Below are 21,869 nucleotides of genomic sequence, written 5' to 3'. Positions count from 1 at the left end.
CGCTTTCTCGTCTGTTGGTATATCAAAGCCACACCCATCCACCACCATATACACCACACATCAGAGACAACTAATGGTGGGGTGGAAGAAGGAGGGGTGGAAATGGTTGATGATGTACCAAACATGTGTAACTGTACCAAGTACAAAAAGGGGAACCTCGAGGCGTTGCATTGTTGATATTTATTCAAGGGAGAGGTCGGCCAGAGAAAGAGAGAAAGACCCGAAACAGCAGCATCATTTTTGGGAGGGTTTTTCTGTCTAGACATTGGGGGATTATCGAGTGGCCCTGCCTTACCGGCTTGTGGCATCTACCGCCAGGCCGAAAGCCATAATCGAGCATCTAGCACAACTTGTTTTCCTGCTATTATTACTTACCTCTCTTTGTTGTTGCTTTCTTTCACGCGAAGCTTAGAAGTACGAAACGAACGTATACATTCATGCCCCTACCCGTCTTTCTGTCGTGTTGTTCTATCAATTATGCTGCTGTTCGGTGATGCACGTTTCGGTGTTGAATATACCAAAAACTAATGAATATTCGGAGCCCCTTTTCCTTATCGTATATGGATTTTGAAACTTAGGCCGCCTCCCTTTTAGATAAATGCCACAAACACCACATCCTCTTATTTGTCCCCATGACCTTCACTCCATCCGTCGTCAATGCTGGATGCGACGGCACTCAAGACGGGAAAGATATAATTATCAAGAGGAATAAGCATATCAATTGATTTATGGCCAACAACTGACCCATCGCCGGCCTAATTAGGCACTCGGCTCAAATCGCTAAGGTATCAAAGAAGTCATAGTTGGGTTGTGTGAGCCCCTCAACAGCCCAAAGAAAATAGGGCTTACACAATGTTGTTCGCAAATAAATCCAACCTAGGATTTCCCACCGACCATCGGCTCCGTCGTAACTCTCTCTCCCCGATGAAGTGAAATCTTCCCCTTCCCAGCTATATCAGACGAATCCCCTCCCCGGGAAAAAAGAGGAAGGCCTCCTTGCCTGCCATAGATTACAAACCGTTTATACATTCCGTCGGAAAATGAGAACAGAAAAGGAAAAACGCATCCCAGTCTAAGAAGTTATCCCCAGCTTTGCTGCGCCGCGTGTCGTTTTTCTCGTTGTCATACCGTCGTACTCTCATACTTAAGTGGTCATCGATCGTGATGAAAGTGATACCAAACCTCTCCCCAACACCAGTGCTCAAAAACACCAGCCGCCCCTTAATAAATGCTGTTTATATAGACAAGAATCGAAGATGCTGTAGTGCATGCGACCCAAGTGGATCGGCCGGGACGCTCTCTCCACAACTAGTAGGCCTGATCCAGTTGAAGGGATTGGTCTTGGCTGGGCGGATCGAACTTTTCCAGGGGAAATTCTTCGTCGGGGGTGCGCATGCCGATCCCACTGTCATCGGGGTTGTCGCCCACGCCGAGCGAGTCTCGGCCTTGAGTTTCCAACTGAGAAGGGAAAGGCGCGCGGTTCGGCTGCTGTTGGGACATGTTGGGCATGTTGTGGAAGTCCTCGCTTGCGTTGCTGACTTGCGACTCCTGTCGACTGTTTTCCTTGGCCGGCACAGAAGGTCTTGCTGAGCTAGCTGCTATTGGCAGCGAAGACTTAAGCCTCATGAAACCTCCTTGCTCGGCCAGGAATGAGATCATCTCGTCGACCCAGCATTTGGTGACCCACCATGAACCGAAGCTCTTACCCTGGGCAATAGTGAGGTCCCGCATTACCTCGGTGCCGAGTCTCTGTACACACCACACGATGTCCTCGGGAGTGGCGTAAGGAAACCGTCCTTGAAGAGATTGTAGGAAGTTAACCCATCTCTCCAGGACGTTCTGTGCGCTATCTTCGCCCGGGTTGCTCGTCGAAGGCACACGGCCGCTCCGAGCGGTCATGTCGCCATACAATGTCATAACCTCCATCTCCCAAGGGATCCCCTGCGGATCTAGCAGTTCACGCAACTCGCCAAGAAGAAGGTTAACAACATCGTCCATCCCTCGGGTGGGCACACATTCGGCGATTTTGCGGATCCTGACCATCGTTATCCAGTCCAGGTACATTTGATCACGGTTGGCTGGGTTGGACAGCATGTTGGCTGCGGCGTGGGCTGTCAGGTTAACACGCAATGCTCGATCTAGCAGAGCAGCAAAGATAGTCGCCGGTGCCTCTTTAGCCTGCACGACGTGCCGCGGCTGGCCCTGGAAAGATTCGCGAATGTGTGGGACTAAACGCTCCGATATATTTCGTAGCGTGTCCAGCACTGGCTTAGGTACTACCTGAAGTGTCAACCCAGACACGATGGCTATCATTCTTTGGTAAAGGATAAAGTCGCATTGCTCAATCCAGGGGGCGACACTGGGATTGGAAAAGAGCTTCTGTACAGGCATTGTGAGAGTTCCCTGGAAAGACGTGTACAGATGGAAAAAGGTCTTCTCTCGGCAGTAACGAATACACTCGACTAGTGAGGTACAGTGGGAACGGTAGAGCGCCGATAACGACATGGCTGCATCTGGATCCGTGTTGGACGGTAGGAATGGCTCGATCTTGGGTAATACAAGCGAGTTGTTCTGACAGAGTAAATCCTCATTGTCGACGGCAAAGTGTAACCGCAGGGGAGTCTTCGCGGTGGACGACTGGAGCTGATCGAGGCTAGTAACATCGGGTTGGTTATAGAGGCTGTGGGAACGTCTGTGGATGGCTTGCTGCGGCGCGTTGGTCTCGGGGCGCTGGGGAGGTTCGGGTGAGGGCAGCAGTGCCTTGGACTGGCTCGCTTCAACTGATGGAGCTTTTATGGTACTAAAATATGGCTGTCAGTACTATGAAGCACGTTGTTATTTCATGCGGCAAGACATACTTGAAGCTCTGCGCAAAGCTTGTTTGTTGCTCCGGCAAGGGAAGAGCAGGCTGTATGGGCTCAGGGACGTCGGGCGTGTCGTCACCCAGCATGAAGTTAACATAGTGGTACTTGGACTCTCCACGTACGCCGAGCCTGCGCGTCTTGAGGCCCGGGAAGAGCACTCGAACGAGCTTTCCGAAACTTGCTGGGTTGAGTACAGTGATCCGTTCCGTGGCACAACGCGATGCATAGTTTGCATATACTCTTCCTCGTGGGACGGACCCCTTTCCCTTTGTGCAAACTTGGTTAATCCTAGATACGATGGTCAGTTACGAACAAGATCCACAGTCAGCATGGAAATCTCGTATCATTCACATACCAAAGCATAGCGAAGACCTGTCGGGTGCGCTCGGAATTCGGCCCTCTCTCGTTGCCGTGCAGTTCGGTCGCGACATCCTGCAGGGAGCGTTGCCTGTTCGCCTGGAACAAGGACCGCATCTCGAGCTCGTTGTTGGCACTTGTCTTGTTGGATGGCTTGGAGTTGGCGGCGACGCCGCCTTGTGAATCAACCTCCTCGTTCTCGTCGCGTTCGTTCAACTGGCTGTCATCCCCGAAGCTGGTGTTTGCACCGAACGAGTCTCCGGAAAGGCCGTGATGATGCACGACGGCGTGGTGGGAATACTGCATCGGGGACCGACTGCGGACTGCATGCTCGAGTCGACGGAAAAGGATTGCCCGGGATGCATCTGCTGCAATTGGGAGTTCGGTCTCATTATCATCTCGCCCGATTGCATCTGGTGGACGGGTTGGGACATCTCACGCCCCTGGGGGTGGCCGTTCGCGACCCATTGCTCGCCATAAGCGGCCTGCATGGACTGGGGACCTGAGAAGCTCTGGTCAAGATGTTGCTGCTGTTGAGATTGGGTATGATTGCTGTGTATGGATGCTGTCGAAGCCCTCGAGGGAGCTCTATTTATCGGCATGTTCTGTGCCATGGCAACAGAGTCCGGAGGCTGGGAATCTGCGCGAGGATAGTTAGGAAAGGCGCCGTGAAAGCGACGTTTGGGACCGATGTCCATCATGACTTGTCGGCCAATAGAGAAATACGAAAGAGATGGAGAGCGAATGAATGCATGCAGTTGTCGAATTCGGTCTTCAGAGTCCAGGGTGGAAGGGGGAGGCGGGTGCGAAGCGTACCTCTGTTCATGGTTGGCTGCAATGTTTATTCTTCCAAGTGGACTGGATAAGGCAGAATAAACACTGGCCCTCGGGCTGGTGGGGCGCCAGCAAGCAGGCAAGCAATGCGGCGAGATGAGATAACAACGCTCGCTTGGAGCTAGGCCCAGCAAAGTGAAGCGCGCCTGGCAATTCAACCGACAACAGGACGGCCGTCGTCTGTTGCTTTGCTACTTACCGTCTGCTGTGCAAAAGTATAGGCTCGCAGAAGCAGCAGAGTTTGGTCCTCGCTCGGCTGGGCAGATGATCGTCGGAGAAAAGAGACGTCAGTGCAGTGGGAAACCGTGCTGCTGGGCGATGGTGTTGTAGGTTTGTTTTGTGGCTGGTAATTTGGCAATGAGAATTTGTCCAGCTTTGTTTTCCTCGCTCTTGTTTTGGTTGTCCCGGCGAATGCAAAGCTGCGGTTGGGGGAGTGAGCACTGCATTAGCAGCAGAAGGAAAAAGGTACTTTGCCAGAGGTACTCCTCCCTCAGGATTTCAGCCAATCTCTGTGTCTCTTCGCAACGCGATTGGCTCTGCCCCCCCCAAGAAAACGGTCGCGACTTTCTCAGCCAAAACTCTTGACTCCCCCAGTCGGACTCACGTGATTGGCAGCAGGCTTCCACCCGCGCCAGATCCTACTCTTCCTGGCTTCTGGATCGTTGCCCCGCCTTTGGCCGAAAGAGAAGGTGAAGGAGCCCACGCTTCTGCCCACGCTGTTTACTCCCAGAGACATTGCGCGGCATGGACGATGCATAATTCCAAACTCGCACATCTAGTATGGTGTATAATCAAGGTGAGCAGACGAAAGTGCTTCTTCCACATGGCATTCCGCCGTGCGGGTTACAATGAATTGTAGTTCTACAGGAGATCGACTCGATCCGAGTTGGACTTCTGCTGCTGCTGCTGCTGCTGCTGCCCACCGCACCTACTTACACTGCATTTCCGCACGCAGTCCATGTAACGACCCGCATGTCTCTGCCTATTGTTCGTTCTCACTTCTCACTAGAAAACGTAGCCAATGACCGCACGGGCGCTGTGACCTGTCGCAGAGCAAAGCGAGGTAAAACATGGGAATATTGCGAGGTTGGTGGGATATCTCGCGCACTCGCGGAGTCGTTGCCGGTACCCGTCTCGTCGTATTGGTATTTTTGTCCACCTGAACTCCCTCCACCAGCCGGAAGATCCCTTGGGATAAGGGGCCCCTTAAATGCTTAGCCGGTGCTGGATGGGAAAATACGGTCACGGTATCAGGGATCATTGCAATCCATTGACGGTACCGAGATGGCCACGTCGGCAGAGTATGACTTGGGAAAGTGTGCGCTCGGCCACGACTTTCACAAAACGGAAACCCCACGGTTCGTTCGTCATAGGCGCAGCTCTGTCATCGTGGCTCAAGCTCCTTTGCCGGGCTAGGTGACTAGGTGACTAGCTGGAGGCAGTCTTGCAGTCTGGCAGTCAGAGACTCGGCCAGCGGTATGCAGTCCATGCCCAGCACCAGGTATTATTAATAGGCTCCAGCCAGGTCCCAATACTTCGGTCAACTCACGGCCAATACTAGCAGCCCAGTATACGCCCGTCTCCTCCTACCCTCCACAATCTACATCTGACGATTGCCCTTTATCTGCCCAACCCTTCCAAGATTCAACCACCCATTCCAACTCTTGACATTACCTCCTCTCTTCCCCCTCACGAGCAAGAAGAAGAAAAAAATTAGCGAAGTCGTTTGCTGCTGACGCTGAAGCACCAGAATTGCATACAGGTACGTTCGGGGCTCGTCCTGCCTGTTGGCCCCCCTTCTTTAGTTTCATGTTTCCGTATCCTTGCTTGCCGCTTGCGCTGCTGCTGCTATCTTTGTATCGTTCCCTCCATATCGACGTAATTAACAAGTGGCCCAATCTAACCCTAACACTCAACTCTCTCCGTTGAGTTGCTTCTTGATTTCTACACCTTTCTTACTTGACATCACAACGCCCCCACTTACTAGACATCACATTCATATGCTCATACTCAGATCAGATTCATAGACAAATCGATTTTCTAACAACGAATTCACAATGTCTGCTCAAGATCGCGTCCAGCAATATGTGAGCCAGCTCGACCGCGAGGTACGTGATCCCATCCTCCCTTGAAAAAAGCCCCTCCAAAATCCCGCCTACTACTACTTCCCCGCCGTTGTGTGCGATCTTCTCGGGGATGTCGCATGCTTCCACCAATACCTCGATCACCGACTGACCCGAATGATTGCAGCTCTCCAAATACCCGGCTCTTAACAACCTGGAGAAGCAGACCTCGGTCCCCAAGGTCTACGCCGTGATTGGCTTTGCCACTCTTTACTTCTTCTTCATCATCTTTAACCTCGGCGGCCAGCTGCTCACCAACCTAGCTGGTTTCGTCATTCCTGGCTACTACTCCATGCAAGCTCTGTTCACCGTTAGCAAGAGCGACGACACTCAATGGCTCACTGTATGTTATGACCTTCCTTATTTCCCGTCCTTTTTACTTATGATAATCGCATGACTAACGCATTGCAGTACTGGGTCGTTTTCGCCTTTTTCACCGTCCTTGAGAGCTTGCTCAGCGTCGTTTATTGGTTCCCCTTCTACTACACTTTCAAGTTCATCTTCCTCCTGTGGCTCTCTCTGCCCATGTTCGCGTAAGTCCTCCACTGCTGCTGCTCGCGGTACCAAGGAAATTCCCGACTAGACTAACGCTCTTCTACAGCGGCGCCAACCTCATCTTCCGATCTTTCCTCCAGCCCATGTTCGGCCGTTACTTCTCCGAGTCCGGATCGACTGCCGCTAACCTCCGCGCCAAGGCCGACTCCGTCGGCAAGGGCGAGTAAATTTGTGGCCTAATTGAAGAGGCACTAGAGCTACCAGCACCAAGGCATACACACATGCCAAATTAATGATATGCCTTGAGGGCTAGCTCTGATAAAACGATTCCACTATGGGGTCGGACAGGGTGCGGCGATGACGAAGCTCATGCCGCGCTAGTCTATGACGATGATTGATAGCCGCGTCACAGTAACGAAATGGTTACAATGAATTTGAGGAGGATTGTCACTTGTCGGAAAAGTTGAAGGGTTAGGTTCATATCATGACAGTGCAATATAGGACCAAGCACTAAGGTTCTTGGTCGGGCCATTCTGGCCAATAAAGTTGATACGTACATCCTGAAGTTCAGCTGCTACACCTTCGTTCGATTGATCGTGACCTGTAGGAGACAGTACAATCAATACGTGCACTCTACATATCAGACTTGAGTGTAAGCAATCTCATTGCCCCGGGTTGCTCGCCAGGTGCCAGGTATCCCAACACCACCAAGAAGCTATTCCGGAGCTGACTGTACCAGATCACGTGAGACGCATTTCTGACTTACACTGCTAGTGCTAAACTTATGTATGCACTTCGCAGTTAAATCTGTTATTTTGACATGTTGATCTACTGCTGGGTACCTGCATTACTGCATGAAGACGTGAACATCACTAGACAGAATATAAGGGGGTACTCGGTAAAGGTTGGCTCACTGTGACAAGCCGCAGATGGTAACTAACTCGGGCAGTAACTTTGGTAGGGACAGCAGCAACTTGAAGGCGAGTGCTCTAGATAGCACAATAGTCACGGACAGAACATGTCAGGCGATTATTTGAGCATGTAATTATGTTCTAATGTTTGTCTGTCCTTTTGATTGAGGCGCTGGCTGCTCCGAAGTATTTGATCTTTCCAAGAATATAGCCGGGTTCGAGGGTACATTTCCTTGTCCCCCACCCCTCCCTCCAACGTCAATTGACTGGCAGTTCCAAACGCGCCAAAGGAAGCCGCAGTCCCCAGATTTATGAAACTCCCCCACGACTGCGAACTAGCTAAACAGGACGACGATCGCTTTGCTGCCTCCCATCTCACCCCGAAGAAGGTTTTCCTTCTTACCAGTCTCTCATAACAAAACGGCATATGTACACATGACCATCTCCCACGAATTACACGATTAGACGAACCCGGCCGACGGTCAGCCAGTGACCGCAGACGAGCATCCATTGACTGGAGCGAGCCGCCTGCGCAAACGCCCCTTTTGCGACAAACGATACAGAGAAAGAGAGAGACTCCTGTTGCCAACGTTCAAAAGGCCGCCCTTCGGGGTTTCGTCTACATGATGCAACTCAGCCCGCTGCAGTCGCGCCTGGCTGCATCCGTGGTGGCATCATGCATTGTCCTGGCAATCTATCTGTTCTTGTTCTCGCCACAGTTCGCATTTGCGGCCGAGCTTAGTACCACTCCATTCAGCAGCGTCCTGCCCGGCTGGATGCCTGGCTTGGACGAAGCTCCGACAATAGGAGATGGAAGTGGTGAGGCGAAGATGACCGCCGAAGAGATTGAGTCAAGGGCACCTCCCACGTACGAGCCCGAGTTTGGCCTCTTCGACAGGACTGTGATGGGCAGGGCACCCAGTGGCGTCATCACGCTGACCAACAATGCCCCCAAGAATACAAACATAGACCCGGGGACGCTGACGTCGTTTGTTTTCGAGGCCAAGTCGGTCGCCGGGAGGGGCGACGAACTAGGAAACAACAATCCGTTGGAATTGCGCAGCGATGTACACAAGGGGGCGCAAGGATCGACTGGTTCTGAGAATGCCGATGAAAATTCGGAGATCAAGCGACGCCAATCGCCAACTAAGACGCTATGGATTTCGGGAAACACCTGCATACAGCCCGAACGAGTGCCTGACCAGACTACTTTGGACCCGCCGCAGTTGACCCTGTACGTTTCAACGTCAAAAGACAACACTACGCCTGGTCCCATGGCCGACAAGAAGAAACAAGACGTTTTAGTTTTCAATGAGGGCGCCGTCATGTACAACACCACCCTTGGCGGGGATGATGTATATTTCACGATAGCAGGCCCGCCCAAAGTAGCGTCCGACGCTTTCGCTACGACAACGTACAATGTCAATGTTGCTGCCTCGATCGACAAGTCTTATTTTTCCTACGACGCTGACTCAGAACCGAACGTCTTTTGGGTCGACAGCGACTCTGGCGCAACACTGATGGCCAGTGGAGAGCTGAAGCCGACAGAAAGTGATCCCGCGCTTGAAAAACCTCCCTATACCATGTTTGTCTTCAAGGAGGGCGACATGGCCATGAACGGGGTTCGTAACTCATATTGCGGCTTGAAGGAGTACTCCTTAATTGGAGGCACCCGGTCACGCATGCCCGCGGACATGATGATCACTCGCATGGCCAAGAGAGGCACGGAAAGCATAACCAAGCAAGAGTTCTTCCTCAGCGGCCTCAACTCCAGCACGCACTACACGGCGGTGCTGGCTAGCGACCCCAGCGCCGCCCCTGGCCGCAAGAGAGCCGACGACAATGTCCCAGGAGGTGGCGGTTTCGTCTTCCGCCAGACGCCCTTTCAGACCTCAGAGCGTAGGTTATGCGCCGCTACCATTCCTCCTGGTCACTTTTGCTAACCATAAAAACTATCACAGCTGGGGGTTCTTGTTACCTGATTCAAAACCTGGCTTTCTGCGACCAGACACAGTACAGAGTACCGGGCAACAAGGACAAGTTCGCCAACGCGACTGTGCTGGGCAAATTCTACGACGACTACGCGAAAGAGATGTACGACAACTTCGACAAAGCATTGCAACAAGTCCAATGTGACGCGCCGAGCACGTCCAGGTACTCATTGGCGCGCAACTGCAACGACTGCAAGGAAGCCTATAAAAACTGGCTCTGCACGGTATCCATCCCACGCTGTGAGGAGTTTTCCAACAACGCGACGTGGTTGCAGATGCGCAACATCGGGGCGCCCTTCCCCGACGGCCAGACGGCGATGGACCCCAACATCATAGCCACATTCGGCAAGCAGAAGGCATACACGGGCTCCCGCTTGCCTCGCATCGACGAAGAGGTAGCGCCGGGCCCCTACAAGGAGGTACTTCCCTGTGATTATCTCTGCTATGACATCGTGCAAAGCTGCGCGTCGTCCATGGGGTTCAGCTGCCCCTTACCGGGGAAGCTGAACTTCAACGTCAGCTACGGCCAGCGGAACGAGACGTCAGGAAACACAGAGGTGACCTGCAACTACCCCGGGTCGGCGCACTACAAGAGCGGCGCGGCGCCTGTTCTGAGTTCTTGGTCGGGGATGCTATTACCGGTGCTGCTGGGCGGCATACTAAGACTAGTCCTATAGAATATGATGGCGAAGGTACGAAACTGGAATCATGCGTGGGGGCGTTGGGAAGTAGTTTGGAATGCTGGTTTATTGGTGGCTGAATATGCCATTACAGCGACCATCCTTTGGTTTATCTCGGGATGGACAGGGGACATGGGACACGGCGTTTAAAGGGGCGATGAGGGTTTTTGTATTGCTTTCCCTAGCGAATCCCAGAAATCGCTGGATAGTCGGTTATTAGCGTTGCGATTGCGTGTGCATCGTTTCTAGATACATTGTACAGGAATGATAGTGTACAGTTCATCATCAACAATGGATGAGAAGACATGTCTGATCCAACAATAGACTTCTACTATTATTATCACCCACCAACCAAATCACCACATGTTTCTTTGATATGTTTGATACCATTGTCGGTGGGCACGTACATGGCTGTAGCTCGACCACATATCCCCTGGCTGCGCCCCGACATCTTTGTGCGTGTCTCGACTTCCTGCCGCGCACAAAAAGCTGCCATTGCGCAGTTGGGATACATATGATCAACCGCGCGAGTCCATTTTATAGCATGATCAAAACCGCAGGGAGCTGAAAGGCGCAAGGCCTGGGGGCAACGAGTCGGCGGACGCCGTCCACTGGCCCGTCTCTCTCCGAGGTCGGCAGCCCATATATTGCTTGAAACAATGGCGAGCTCGTTTGTTTTGTTCCTTTCCAGACTGCGTTGCCGGTCCGTGGCGCATTATCGCATATCGTTTGCGGGGTTTCAAATCTTCTTCTTATTGCCCTTGGCCCGTTCGAGTTCGGCTATCCTCGTTTCCAGATCGGCAATGGTATCTACCCATTCAACGCATGTCAGCGTCCACTGTACCGGACCCCCTTACGCTCTGCGTTGGGTTTACGTACCATTCAGCACCTCCCGGGTCTCGTTCTGCTCCAGCCGCAACCAGCCGTAGTACGCCAGCTGATACGTGAAGATGGCCATCAGGGCCACCTTGAAGATGGGCCGCCCGAACACTTTGATGAAGGATTTGTGCTCTGGCTCGGCGGGGGAGGAGGAGTAGAAGCGGCTGGGCGGGACGAGGGACTGCGTCGTTGCCCTCGGGGTCAGGGCCGCGGGGCTTGGGAGTCTCTGTGTCAGGTTGCGCAGAGGGCGCGCAGCAGCGGCGAAGCGCAAAGGGGTGACGGTGTTCATTTTGGCTGTTATACTGATGGCGCCTGTGGTTCTTGATTTGCCGGGTTGGTTCAATCTATGTCGTCAGAGGTCGCATGAGCAAAAAGAGCCTCTCGTTTGCCTGTTCGCCTGTTCGCCAACCCAAGCTTCGATCCCGGTCCATTACTTCCTTCCAAATTGTGGGGGGGGGAAGAAGAAGCAACCGCAACTCAAGCTACCCCCCTGGCATTTTGGGCGGAGCGCTTGTACATACTATACATAGTGTGTGATTGAACTGGACCCTGGCGGAAGACAGCCAGAGATCCACCAATTGTAGGCTGTCGGTACCAGCGCGGCTCGGAGAGTACACATTGCCCATTTGGAGCAGGTGCTAATAACGGAAGGTTACTAATAATTAAATCGCATGGTATTCTTTCCCATGGGAATAGAGACCAGATATCCCCAACTTCGATTTTGTTGTTACTCATATCCCTCCTTCGCTCCTTTTCTCCCCATCTTTTCTACGACAGTCATAACTCCCCTCGAGGCCATCTGTCCTGCGACCACCTTCGAATCCACTGGAACATCCAATTGCGACGGTATAAGAGCAACCCGTCCGACTACGACACAAGCCAGGTTGTCTTGCGTGTGCAACCCAACCTACACAAGAATATTTCTCTCGACCGCTCACTCTCACATCCACAATGGTATGTAACTTGCGCACACCTATAGCTGGGAAATGGCTGGCTGGCTGGCTGGCTGGCTACCCACCTACCTACCTATCTTGACTCCTTTCTTTGCCGGCATGGGACTCGACGCAATGCGCAATTGTAGCTAACACGAACCCCCCAAAACCCAGGCCCAAACACCAGAGCAAAGGCGCCGCAACGCCAAGTTCGCCAAAGAGCAGGAAGCCCGCCGGGGCAAGTCCGAGGACGCCATCAAGAAGCACCAGCACCAGAAGACCGTCTCCAAGGCCCCGATCTCGCCCATATGGTTGAGTAAGTCATGATCCTGCTTGCTTTCTCTGCAGTCTCCTCTTACTTGTGCAAACGGCTAACGGAAGCACGCCTTGCGCCGATACAGTCCTCCTCGCCTTCGTCGTCTTCGGCGGTCTGATCTTCGAGCTCATCCAGCGCGTCTTCTTCCGATAAAAAGCGGGCGAACCGAGCACTCAATCTATTCAGTTCGGAGATACTACCTCGATCTACCGGGTCGAAAGCATGTGTAGAAAATAAACCGACCATGGGCAGTCGGCCCCTACTATTATCTGCTGCCCTGGGCTGAAGCGTCAGCCTCCAGCTTTCACGGGAAAGCGGCGTGGATTATAGATGCCATTTCGGCGGCCATGGCGGCCCTGGAAAAGGGGGAGAAACGACAGAAAACATTCATCTGGAAAAGATCATGCCGCCGTTCACGGAGCAGCAGGGATCAGCCACCCAGGGGCTGGGGATTGAATCTACCTGGCATTCCACCTATTTCTTTTATTCTGGTTTAGAGACCTAGTCTCATCGGAGCGTATCATTTGCATGATGTTTAATATATACAATCTTCAACTATGCGCCGCTGGATGCTCATTTCATGCCTCCCTCGAAATTACTTGGATGAAACTTGAGGAGTCTCGCGCAAGCACGATTGATGAGTATGCGCTTGTCAAATTGATAGAGCGAAAGCAAACGGACCCCTATGGTATGGTACAACTACAATAATTCCTTTTCTTCTTCCGAGTGAACTCCATATAAAATGCGTACAGTTGACATAAAACATCTTCAAGCGCCAAGTCCCTTGTGGCGACCCTGGTTGTCATTCTTCATGCGCATGCCGGCCTCGAATTGCCGCTCAAGGTCGCTTTGGATGGTCTTGACGTCGCGCTTCGGTGCGCCAGCACCTCCCTGGGTGCTAAGTCCAGCCTTCTTGCCTCCGAGAAGCCTCAGAAACTTGTTCTTACGGGCATCGTCACCCTCGAGGGCTTGGACGTCCCACCTCTCGGCACCATCAGCGTTGGCTCCCTCGACATTCTTGGGTGCGGATTCCGACGCTTGCTCTTCTGTCTTTTTCGACTTCTTCTTGGGCTTCTTCTCTTTGGGAGCCCCGGCATCGTCGTCAGCCTTCTTAGCCGACTCGACCTCGGCGGCATCGCCCTCGGTATCTCGCTTTCGCTTCTTCTCCTTCTTTTCTTTCCTCTCCTTTTTCTCCTTCTTCTCGGGTTTGACTTCCTCGGTGACCTCTTCCTCCTCGGCCACAGCCTTAGTCTTCTTGGACTTCTTCTTTTTCTTATCCTTGGTGTCCTCGGCAGCCACCTCGACAGCTGCAGGAGCAGCAATTCCAACTGGCTCCTCCTTGTCCTTCTTCGATTTCTTCGATTTCTTGGAGAGCTTCTCTACCACGGGCTCGGGGTCCCTCATCTCCACGTCTTCGGCTTCACTGTCGCTGGAGGAACCGCTGGAAGAATCACTGGAAGAATCGCTTGATGAGTCGCTCGACGAATCGCTAGAAGACGACGACGATGCATCGTCACCACCCTCGACCTTCGTAGTTCCCTCCTTGGCAGCTTCTTCCTGCTCATGGGGATCGATAGTATTAGCCAGCGCTTCCAACAGACCACCATTAGGGTATGGGCGGATAAGTAAGTTAGGTAAAGTGCATGCGTACCTCTCTCTTCTTGGCCATGACGGCGTGGCGGGCTCGGGCGACCTTGGCCTCGTTCATGAGATTTTTAGCCCGCTTCTCGAGCTTCTCGGCGCGGGCGAGGAGGCGGTTGAAGTGGCGCTTCTCCTTGGCCTGCTTTCTAAGCTTGACATGCGCCAGACGCTCCTCGTCCCCCTTGTCGGTGCGCCTGTCGTCGGCCATGCTTCCCTTCTTGGCCTTGCGTTCTTTCTTGGCCTTCAACTTGAGCGAACGCTTTTCCAGACGCTTCTCCCTCTTCTCTATCTCTGCAAAACGCAGAAAGAGAAAAACGGTCAGTGAAATGTTTACTTTACTATCTCACTTACTAGCTGCTGCCCCCAGCAGCTACCGGGCTAGTAGACATGGAAAGAGAGAACATACCCCTCTTCTCGTCTAGGCTCTTGCCCCAACCTGCTTCGCCGGCCTCCATTTTGTCTGAAAGTGTGTATGATAGTGAGATATCGCTCAGTCTGGATTGGAATGGATTCGACGAGGACCTCACATGGGAGAAGATTGGATTGAGTTACCAAATAAACCAAATTCTGCCGGCCGGCTTGCTGCCAGAAAATTTGACCGCCTGCGATATGCGGGATAGCGGCGGTGGCAGTGGGGCTCTTCGATGCGCATCACCCGGGAATTGGAAGGCGCTAGCTAAAGTGGTACTTGGGTACAATCATATACTCAATTTCCATGTACGTGACTTACACCAAAACAGAAAGCAATTAAAAGTTCATTATCATGAAGAACCTTCGCCGAGGGATCATCTGTACCCCGTCTCCGTCTGTATTTATCGGAGGGAGAGGGCAATAGTCCAACATGTCAAAGCCACGCCAGGCCCGACAAAATATAATGGTATAGTACACGAAAAGCTCCAACGTGGAGGGGGTATCCAGAGAAAGAAGAAAATGATGAAAAACAACAGGCAAGAAACAGAAATCCCTGGGACCTCCACTGGCCCAGCCAGGCAGAAAATTGAAAATAGGGCAGTGATAATACAAGTTGAGGTGGAAGAAGACCAGGATGAAGAACGCGGTGTCCATCCACATCTAAGAGGAGAGTTGGTTGCGATGTGTGCGATAGGGGAGAGGTGGGTATACGAAGGACACCCGGTGTAAGTAAGGGAAATTGCGCCAGGCCCCCAAGTCTAAAGTCATTAGCCGTTATCATTCCAGTACTCAGACAAACAAGTAAACAGAAACCAGGAGAGAAGAGATGGCCATGGAAGGGTGACGATGCCGCACGCGCTAAGCGTGGAAGAAAGGGTCGTCCCCAGCTGCATCATCGTTGACATCCGGGTAGTAGTAATACGCCGAGTCATCGAAAAAGTCGTCACCGCCGGCCCCACCAGCAGCCGCCACGCCGCTGCTGTCGAAGCTGCCGCCGTAGTCTTGGGTGGCCGTGGCGTCGTCTCCGTAGGCCATCGTGGGGCTGCTGTAGAACTGCGGGTTGCCGTCATCGCCGCTGCCGCCATGGGCGTGGCGATCATGATGGTAATGGTGCTCGTCAGGGACACTGCCGCTCCGGCGGCTCTCACTCTCGTGGCCACGGGCTACGACGTGGCGCATGCTGATGCCGCCCCACGGTAGCCCAGAGACTTCTTCATCAGCCGCCAGATCCGTGGAGTCGTGGATATGGTAGCTGCCGCCGGCGCGCTCCTGGTTTAGGGCGTCACGCTCGCTTTTCTCCTTCTGTTCTTTTGTTTTTTCCCCTGTACGTAACTCAAAGTCAGCTTAGAACTCTATTTGTTTATGGAAATAGGGGTTTTGTCAGAGACAAGTCAAGAACGCGGGAACTTACGGAACTTCCGCTGGGCGTTTCTGTTCTGGATACGCCTCCTGACTACCGGCTCGGTGACTTCTGCCCAGTCGTCCGTCGTCGTCGTCGTTTTGGACTTAGGCGTCGACTGTTTCTTGCCACTCGAATCACGGTGCTTTGTGGAGCCAGAAGTCATGGCGGTCCTCGCTTGGGTCTCGGAATCAGAGCCGGATTCCAGAGAAGTAGCAGCAGTAGCAGCTCGTGGTCTGTTTACGAGCCAGGGGGAAGAAGGTGGCGAGTCTACGGGTGTCGTTGCCGCCGTAGTAAAGGGACCAATATATGTAGCGGATGTTTCAGCTTGCGCTTGAGGTGCTGACGCTTCTGACTGGTGATGAATCACAGTTTCTTGCGACGAGGACGATTTACCCTTGTTTTCAAGGGTGTCCATCTAGCCCCTTTATACGTAAACAGATATCTACACCGGTGTAGATATTCCAACAAAAAAGTCCTAGGTGATGATCCAACCACAAACAGCCTCCGGTAAGAGAAGTCAGGCTGGACGGTGAGACTGACGGCTTTTCCGAAGCAAGCGTCTATGAATAGTCATAAGAAACCAGAATAATACAGAGACAAAGATAAAATATAACTTAGCAGCTGCCCAGAAGAGTAGGTGAGCATGAAGCTTGTGATGGTGATGGTGATACAGATGGGCTGCAGGTGAGAAAACCAGTGTGCGCTACTGGTCATGTCTTATAGCCTCCCTATGAGTGGCACCCCATTGGATCGGACTCCATCAAGCGTACAGTTCTTGACGACATGGAGGATACGCAAGCGCAAGGTATGTGGTGGAGGATGAGACGTAGCCCTGCACGGAGCAGTGACTCTCGATGTCAACATGACTAGGGAAGAGAGCTTAGTATCCCAAGGTCTATGTGCCCCCCATGCGGTGACGCGTGAACGGCTGCCCAGGCACGCGAGCCATTCCCGGCCGGGTGGTGGTATTGCCCGTGGGACATTGCATAGACATGGGGCGCCATGGTGAGGGAAGGGAGGGTAGCCAAGGTCGGAAATCCAACGCAGCGGAAAATAAGGTTGGATGGCATTGGTGGAGGGCGCTAGGTTAACGAGGCTGTTCACAGCCGCCGTCGAGAACGTCAGCAAGTAGTAGCAATACTTTGTCTACAGTACAGCAGGTATGGAGGTCTAGGTATGTAAACGAAAATAGATCCCTGAGGGTGGAACTCATCATCAGCCAAGGAGAGACACTTGATTACCTAGTCAAGTCACAGCTGAGGCATTTCCTGGAGGTGATGTGAAAATGAGTGGGTAGACGGGAATAGTCCGGATCGTCCAGGGGCTGAACGGCGGCCAGGTGCTGTCCGACCCGTTAGCGACCTACAGCTTAGTGACCTACAGCCTACAGCTTACAGCCTACAGCGGCCACAGGGGCCATCGGTGGCTTGCATTAGACCAACGTAGCTGCGCAGCCGACGACTCATCCTGCTCATGACCAATTCCATAGTCCAAGATTGGTGGGTTTGGCCAAAGGAATAATTGATTGCATCTCAAAGCATCTTGACCCTGCTGGAGTTATCCTTCTCCCTCAAGCGTATTTTGCGGCATGTCCTTGCAGCATCGACAACGAGATAACGCTGAGACAGACCCATGAAGCCAGCCTCTTTACTCCAATCTACCCCGGGATATGGCAGTATAACCATTCGGCACATCGCATTGCCTGCGTATGCGCCTTACGAGCTGTGCTCAGCTTCGTCTAACTGGCAAAGTAAGGACAATGTCACTTATGTGCGTGCACTGCTGTGCAACCAACATTGGGGCTTAGACGGTGACGATGACCCGCCGGTGTGGAAAAGGAGGGTATCAGGGTATGTAGGTGTATCTGCATCTTGGTACCTTTTCAACTAGAGCCAGCCCGCGTGTCTTATGCCTTGTCTGGCAGGCAGCGAGATGCCTCGAGTGGCAGAAACGAAATGAACGCTTCGTCAGGGGGTTTCGTAGCACAAGCCACAGCCAGCTCGATTGCTTGCTGCCTTGGAGGGTCCTGTGATGCTCAGGCAGTGACTCACCTATCGCGTAGGTTACATTCCGTGGCACCTATCAAATCGACGGGAGACTATCCCTGGAGGAGCAAGGGCCGCGGTTGTATCAGTACAGGGTAATCTTATCTGATTTCCTTGCGGGTTTATCTTCCTCTCCAGGAAATTATTATCGAGTACGAAGCTATGTCAGCGACTGTGCTATTTCCAGACCAGTTGTGGCTCACGTGTGTATGTAGGCATGTATGTGTGTTCCCCGATGTCAATGCAACGGATCAATTTGGCGCTGAGTGGAGCTTCCGGGTGCTGCCGAGAAGCCAAGAAGAGAGACAGAGAACGCCGGGCGACAGCGCCAGGAACCCGAAAGAGGCAGGTTGGCCGGCGCGCGTGATCTATGACTGACGCGCTACCATGGACCGTCCCCTGAAACCTAAGGCATCAGGATTCCTTCCCCATCTTCGTATCGTCACTGTTTGGGTCTATTCCCGCTGCTTCGGGACGGGAATTCTAGGAGGACGAGAAAGAAACGCTGATTGGCCCGACATTGTCCGACCACCTACTATTTCCTGACCCAAGAGTAGCATCTCTTGTTCTGGTCATCGCATATGGAAGAGAGACAAATCGCGCATTCCACGGGGCAATGGTTGTGTAGGTGAACCGTAGTATTGATATCCAATAGTTGCTGGGAGCTATCTACGTAAATAGTGAACGGGAGTTGCTACATGATAGCGCAGTCCATCCCGTACATGGCGCGTTCAACATTGCGCTTCACCTGGTACCAGTCTGCCCGCCGTTCCGCATATTCATAAACTTCTTCAGCGCGGAAGATGCCTCCAAACCGATCTCCGTCCGCGATGATGGTGGCCATTTCTTTGGCATGTTTGGCGTCGATCAGGTAGATTTGACTCAGCTCCCGCAGGGCCTTGAAGTATGCCAGTAGGTCTTGGTTTTTCAGACCTCGAATGTACTCGAAGTAGAGCGTTGTGTCGGCGATGAGTTTGATGGCACCCTCGGTGCTGATACGTTGACGTTTGAGATGTTTGCATATCGCCGTAAACAGGCGTAGGCCGACCTCGCCGTTAAACACATCGAGCATCGTCTTCTCCGTGCTCCCCACCAGCATGTTGGTGTGAGATGCCACAAGCTCCTTGACCCGCTTCGCAGTTTGGGTCGGCCCTATATCATTATCTTGCTGCGTGCCCTTCTCCTGGGAAGCGGGTGGCGGATTGTAGTCTGTTGGCAGTTGCGTCGTTGCGCATATGTACTCGACTTCATCCATCAATACGTCGATGCCCTTGTTCAGACCTGCAGCGACACTTTCATCCAACATCTGTTCCCATTTCTTCTTGGCTAGCCCTGCAGGGTCGAGGAAGTCGTTCCGATCAGATATCTTGGGAGCAGCCAGTTGCTGTTCATAGAACACATCGATCATCTGCGAGATGAGGTCTCCTACGTTGACCAACTCGATGAAAGTGACGAGCGGGGCCACACCGGCTTGGTCATGGTCGCTCACTTCGCGGGCCTTGTAGTTGGACAGATGGTCCACTGCTTTGATGAACCCGTTCTTGACGTGGTTTTGGCCCAATACCTTGAGTAAAGTGATGAAGATTGCTTCGCATTGCTCCCGTGCTTCTTCGCCGGCTTGTCCGCCAAGCCGAATAAAAACGGCAACCCGGCCCAGGCCTTCTTTGGCATTGTGCACCATATCAAGCGCAACTTCAATGCTGAAGAGAGACTTGATTCCTTCCAGTCGATTCGCCATGAGAGCCGCCTTGGCCTTCAGCTCGTCGGTAGGTGCCTCGGATGGCAGCGGACCTGTCTTCGGCTCGAGGCTGCCACCAACCCCTGGGGTGGTGGTCCGAGAAGCCCCGGGTGTGCCCGAGATGCTATCTGGGCGTGAAGTCGCTCCATTAGCGGCTACTGCCTGTGTCGACTTGCCAGACCCGAAAGGAGACGAAATCGGAATGGTGGGCAGGACTGTCACTGGCATCATGACGACTTTCTTGAAAGAGCTTAGGAAGTCGTTTTTGTCCGCCCTTCGGTTGAAACTGCCCATGTAAAAAGACTCAACGGTGGCATCTTGTTCCGACAGCTTCTGCTCCCAGTTGAGCACTTCCCGTTCGGCATACTTGGCGAAGAAATCCAGCTCCTCTCGAAAGTATAAGTCTAGATGCGGGTCGAACGTCTTGAGCCCGAAATCCTTCGCATGCTTCTCTAGACTCTCTTTGGACTTTGATGGTGGATCGAGAGACCCCACAAACGCCATGCACTGCTCAAAAAGACCTGACGCCCCCTTAAGATAGGCCTCCAGGTTACGGTCGTGAGATTCGTCCAAAATAGTCGTGATGTACTCGCCAATGATGTCTTCCCTAACCTTATCCAACAATGACCAGAACACAGTCTCTGCATCTGGAAAGATCTGGGTGATTACCGCCGACTGCTCATTGATTTTAATGGCCATAGCCTTGAAGAACGCCCGAGACGGTTCGAGGGTTATGCCGTCTTCTGGCGCTTGGTTGATACAGTCCATGGGGTTTCCAAGTGCCTCACGGTTGTTGAGAACTGGGTGCTTGGAAAGAAACACATCCATGGCAGCGTTGCCACCATTCAGGTCATGGAGAACGTGTGCGTATCTCCGCATTCTCCCATCCACGTCCCAGGACTCGTAACCTTGTTCAAACTCCCTCAAAACGGCGTTTTCGAAGATGTTGCACATGTTGGTCAACACTTCGCCCCGCTCGTTCCAACCTTGAGCCCAATCATTTTGGAAGAATCGCTGAAGGTTGCGAAGCATTTGCGCTTGCTTCTCGGGATCGCGGAAGGCCTTGAACACGGCCGGTTCTGTGTGGCTTTTCGCTTGAGCGAGGTCATAGTAGAAGGGCGCGAGTGCTCCGTATACCTTTCCGTACTCCTGCCTCGCGTATCCACGAATGCTCCGCACGTTTTTATAGATGTCTAAGATTGTCGAGGGGTCTTCCTGTGAGTTCCTGGTCGAGGCGTGTAAGCTTAGAGTTTCAAATCCGTCCACCCGTATTTCAGGAGCCCTGGCGGCTTCTTCAGCTAGTTTCTTTCGGCGCTCCTCCTCCTGTCCCGCATCGAATAGTGTAGTCCGTTTGGCAGCCAAAGGGGTGTTTCCGGCTGCGGCGGCATTGCTTCGTTCGGCTGCTTCGCGTTTCCGCTTAATAGCTTCCTCGAATCGTCTTCGGGCTTCGGCTTCGTCCCAACACCCCATACTCCTCAGTCGAGATATCCATCGCGTATCATCATACACCATTTCCTTCATGCGGCGGGAGGTCTTCGCGAAGCTAATCTGGTCCGAAACGGGCAGGTAGTCGAGGATAGAAACCAGGATCTCTGCAACGAGTGAGCAAGCCTGGCCATTGTGAGCTGGATCAGTTGAGGTACTCACCAGCTGGTAGAACAGGCTTGGTATCGAGCATTGTCGTGGCCTGCAGCGTACTCAAGATGCTGGACCTGCCAGGCGGCGGCTGCGAAGCTCTTTTTGAAGTTCGACATGGTGAACGGTCAATCGAAAATACGCCTCTATTATACAGCTTCGTCTGGAAGTTATTTCCAAAGATCAGCGAAAGCCCTGTGTGTACCGGTGCACACAGAACAATCGAGGAGCTTCATGGAGAGAGGCTCGTGGGATTTCAAGGGATGGCCTTCGGGAAGGCTTGATGTTATCGAGGTGGTTTAGGCGGTCGCAGTGGGGAATGACAGCGCAACCGCTACAACAATCAAACCGGGGGTAACGTTAGCAGTTCCAAGGCCGAATAAAGGAGCAAGGGTCCTTTGGGATACAGCATCAATCAATCAGCTGCCCGCAGCTGGACGCCGAATTGACGGGACTTCCCTTCACACTAGACACCCAGCATCCGTCTTTGGTAATAAGCACGGTGTAATGAAACAATGCTGTTAGGCAGTCAGGAACTATGCGACACGCAGAGTTGATGCATATGTATAAGACCACGCGCGCCTGCTGTAAGCATCTGTCATGTACCCAGGTGGC

General features: G+C 52.8%; 8 protein-coding genes across 8 annotated transcripts; 3 read left to right on the top strand and 5 right to left on the bottom strand.

The window, feature by feature from the left end:
* Positions 1-1,308: 1,308 nt before the first annotated feature.
* PG998_007017 (uncharacterized protein) lies at positions 1,309-3,919 on the bottom strand (the record flags this gene model as incomplete). Its single annotated transcript, XM_066873833.1, is given in 4 exon segments — positions 1,309-2,800; positions 2,859-3,152; positions 3,220-3,521; positions 3,539-3,919. The coding sequence occupies 4 exon segments, from the start codon at positions 3,917-3,919 to the stop codon at positions 1,309-1,311; spliced, it is 2,469 nt and encodes an 822-aa protein (XP_066729778.1).
* Positions 3,920-6,112: 2,193 nt separating this feature from the next.
* PG998_007016 (ER membrane protein DP1/Yop1) lies at positions 6,113-6,900 on the top strand (the record flags this gene model as incomplete). The annotated part of the gene is made up of 4 exons (XM_066873832.1): positions 6,113-6,163; positions 6,306-6,521; positions 6,590-6,711; positions 6,780-6,900. 4 exons carry the CDS (start codon positions 6,113-6,115, stop codon positions 6,898-6,900), a joined length of 510 nt encoding a protein of 169 aa, XP_066729777.1.
* A 1,307-nt stretch (positions 6,901-8,207) lies between these two features.
* On the top strand, positions 8,208-10,252 carry PG998_007015 (calcium channel MID1; the record flags this gene model as incomplete). Its single annotated transcript, XM_066873831.1, has 2 exons — positions 8,208-9,483; positions 9,546-10,252. The coding sequence occupies 2 exons, from the start codon at positions 8,208-8,210 to the stop codon at positions 10,250-10,252; spliced, it is 1,983 nt and encodes a 660-aa protein (XP_066729776.1).
* Positions 10,253-10,994: 742 nt separating this feature from the next.
* On the bottom strand, positions 10,995-11,423 carry PG998_007014 (uncharacterized protein; the record flags this gene model as incomplete). The annotated part of the gene is made up of 2 exons (XM_066873830.1): positions 10,995-11,065; positions 11,135-11,423. The coding sequence occupies 2 exons, from the start codon at positions 11,421-11,423 to the stop codon at positions 10,995-10,997; spliced, it is 360 nt and encodes a 119-aa protein (XP_066729775.1).
* A 662-nt stretch (positions 11,424-12,085) lies between these two features.
* Positions 12,086-12,535, top strand: PG998_007013 (secretory pathway protein ysy6-like protein; the record flags this gene model as incomplete). The annotated part of the gene is made up of 3 exons (XM_066873829.1): positions 12,086-12,088; positions 12,241-12,382; positions 12,468-12,535. The coding sequence occupies 3 exons, from the start codon at positions 12,086-12,088 to the stop codon at positions 12,533-12,535; spliced, it is 213 nt and encodes a 70-aa protein (XP_066729774.1).
* Positions 12,536-13,150: 615 nt separating this feature from the next.
* On the bottom strand, positions 13,151-14,478 carry PG998_007012 (uncharacterized protein; the record flags this gene model as incomplete). Its single annotated transcript, XM_066873828.1, has 3 exons — positions 13,151-13,939; positions 14,034-14,314; positions 14,430-14,478. The coding sequence occupies 3 exons, from the start codon at positions 14,476-14,478 to the stop codon at positions 13,151-13,153; spliced, it is 1,119 nt and encodes a 372-aa protein (XP_066729773.1).
* An 814-nt stretch (positions 14,479-15,292) lies between these two features.
* On the bottom strand, positions 15,293-15,999 carry PG998_007011 (uncharacterized protein; the record flags this gene model as incomplete). Its single annotated transcript, XM_066873827.1, has 2 exons — positions 15,293-15,756; positions 15,846-15,999. 2 exons carry the CDS (start codon positions 15,997-15,999, stop codon positions 15,293-15,295), a joined length of 618 nt encoding a protein of 205 aa, XP_066729772.1.
* A 2,576-nt stretch (positions 16,000-18,575) lies between these two features.
* Positions 18,576-21,297, bottom strand: PG998_007010 (uncharacterized protein; the record flags this gene model as incomplete). Its single annotated transcript, XM_066873826.1, has 2 exons — positions 18,576-21,211; positions 21,267-21,297. 2 exons carry the CDS (start codon positions 21,295-21,297, stop codon positions 18,576-18,578), a joined length of 2,667 nt encoding a protein of 888 aa, XP_066729771.1.
* Between the last annotated feature and the right edge of the window lie 572 nt (positions 21,298-21,869).

The sequence above is a fragment of the Apiospora kogelbergensis genome (genome assembly GCF_038363985.1).
Source record: "Apiospora kogelbergensis strain CBS 113332 chromosome Unknown utg000005l_segment0_segment0, whole genome shotgun sequence".
Taxonomy (NCBI): Eukaryota; Fungi; Ascomycota; class Sordariomycetes; order Amphisphaeriales; family Apiosporaceae; genus Apiospora; species Apiospora kogelbergensis.
The sequence above is the reverse complement of the archived record's forward strand: the minus strand, read 5'-3'. Positions and strand labels throughout refer to the sequence as shown.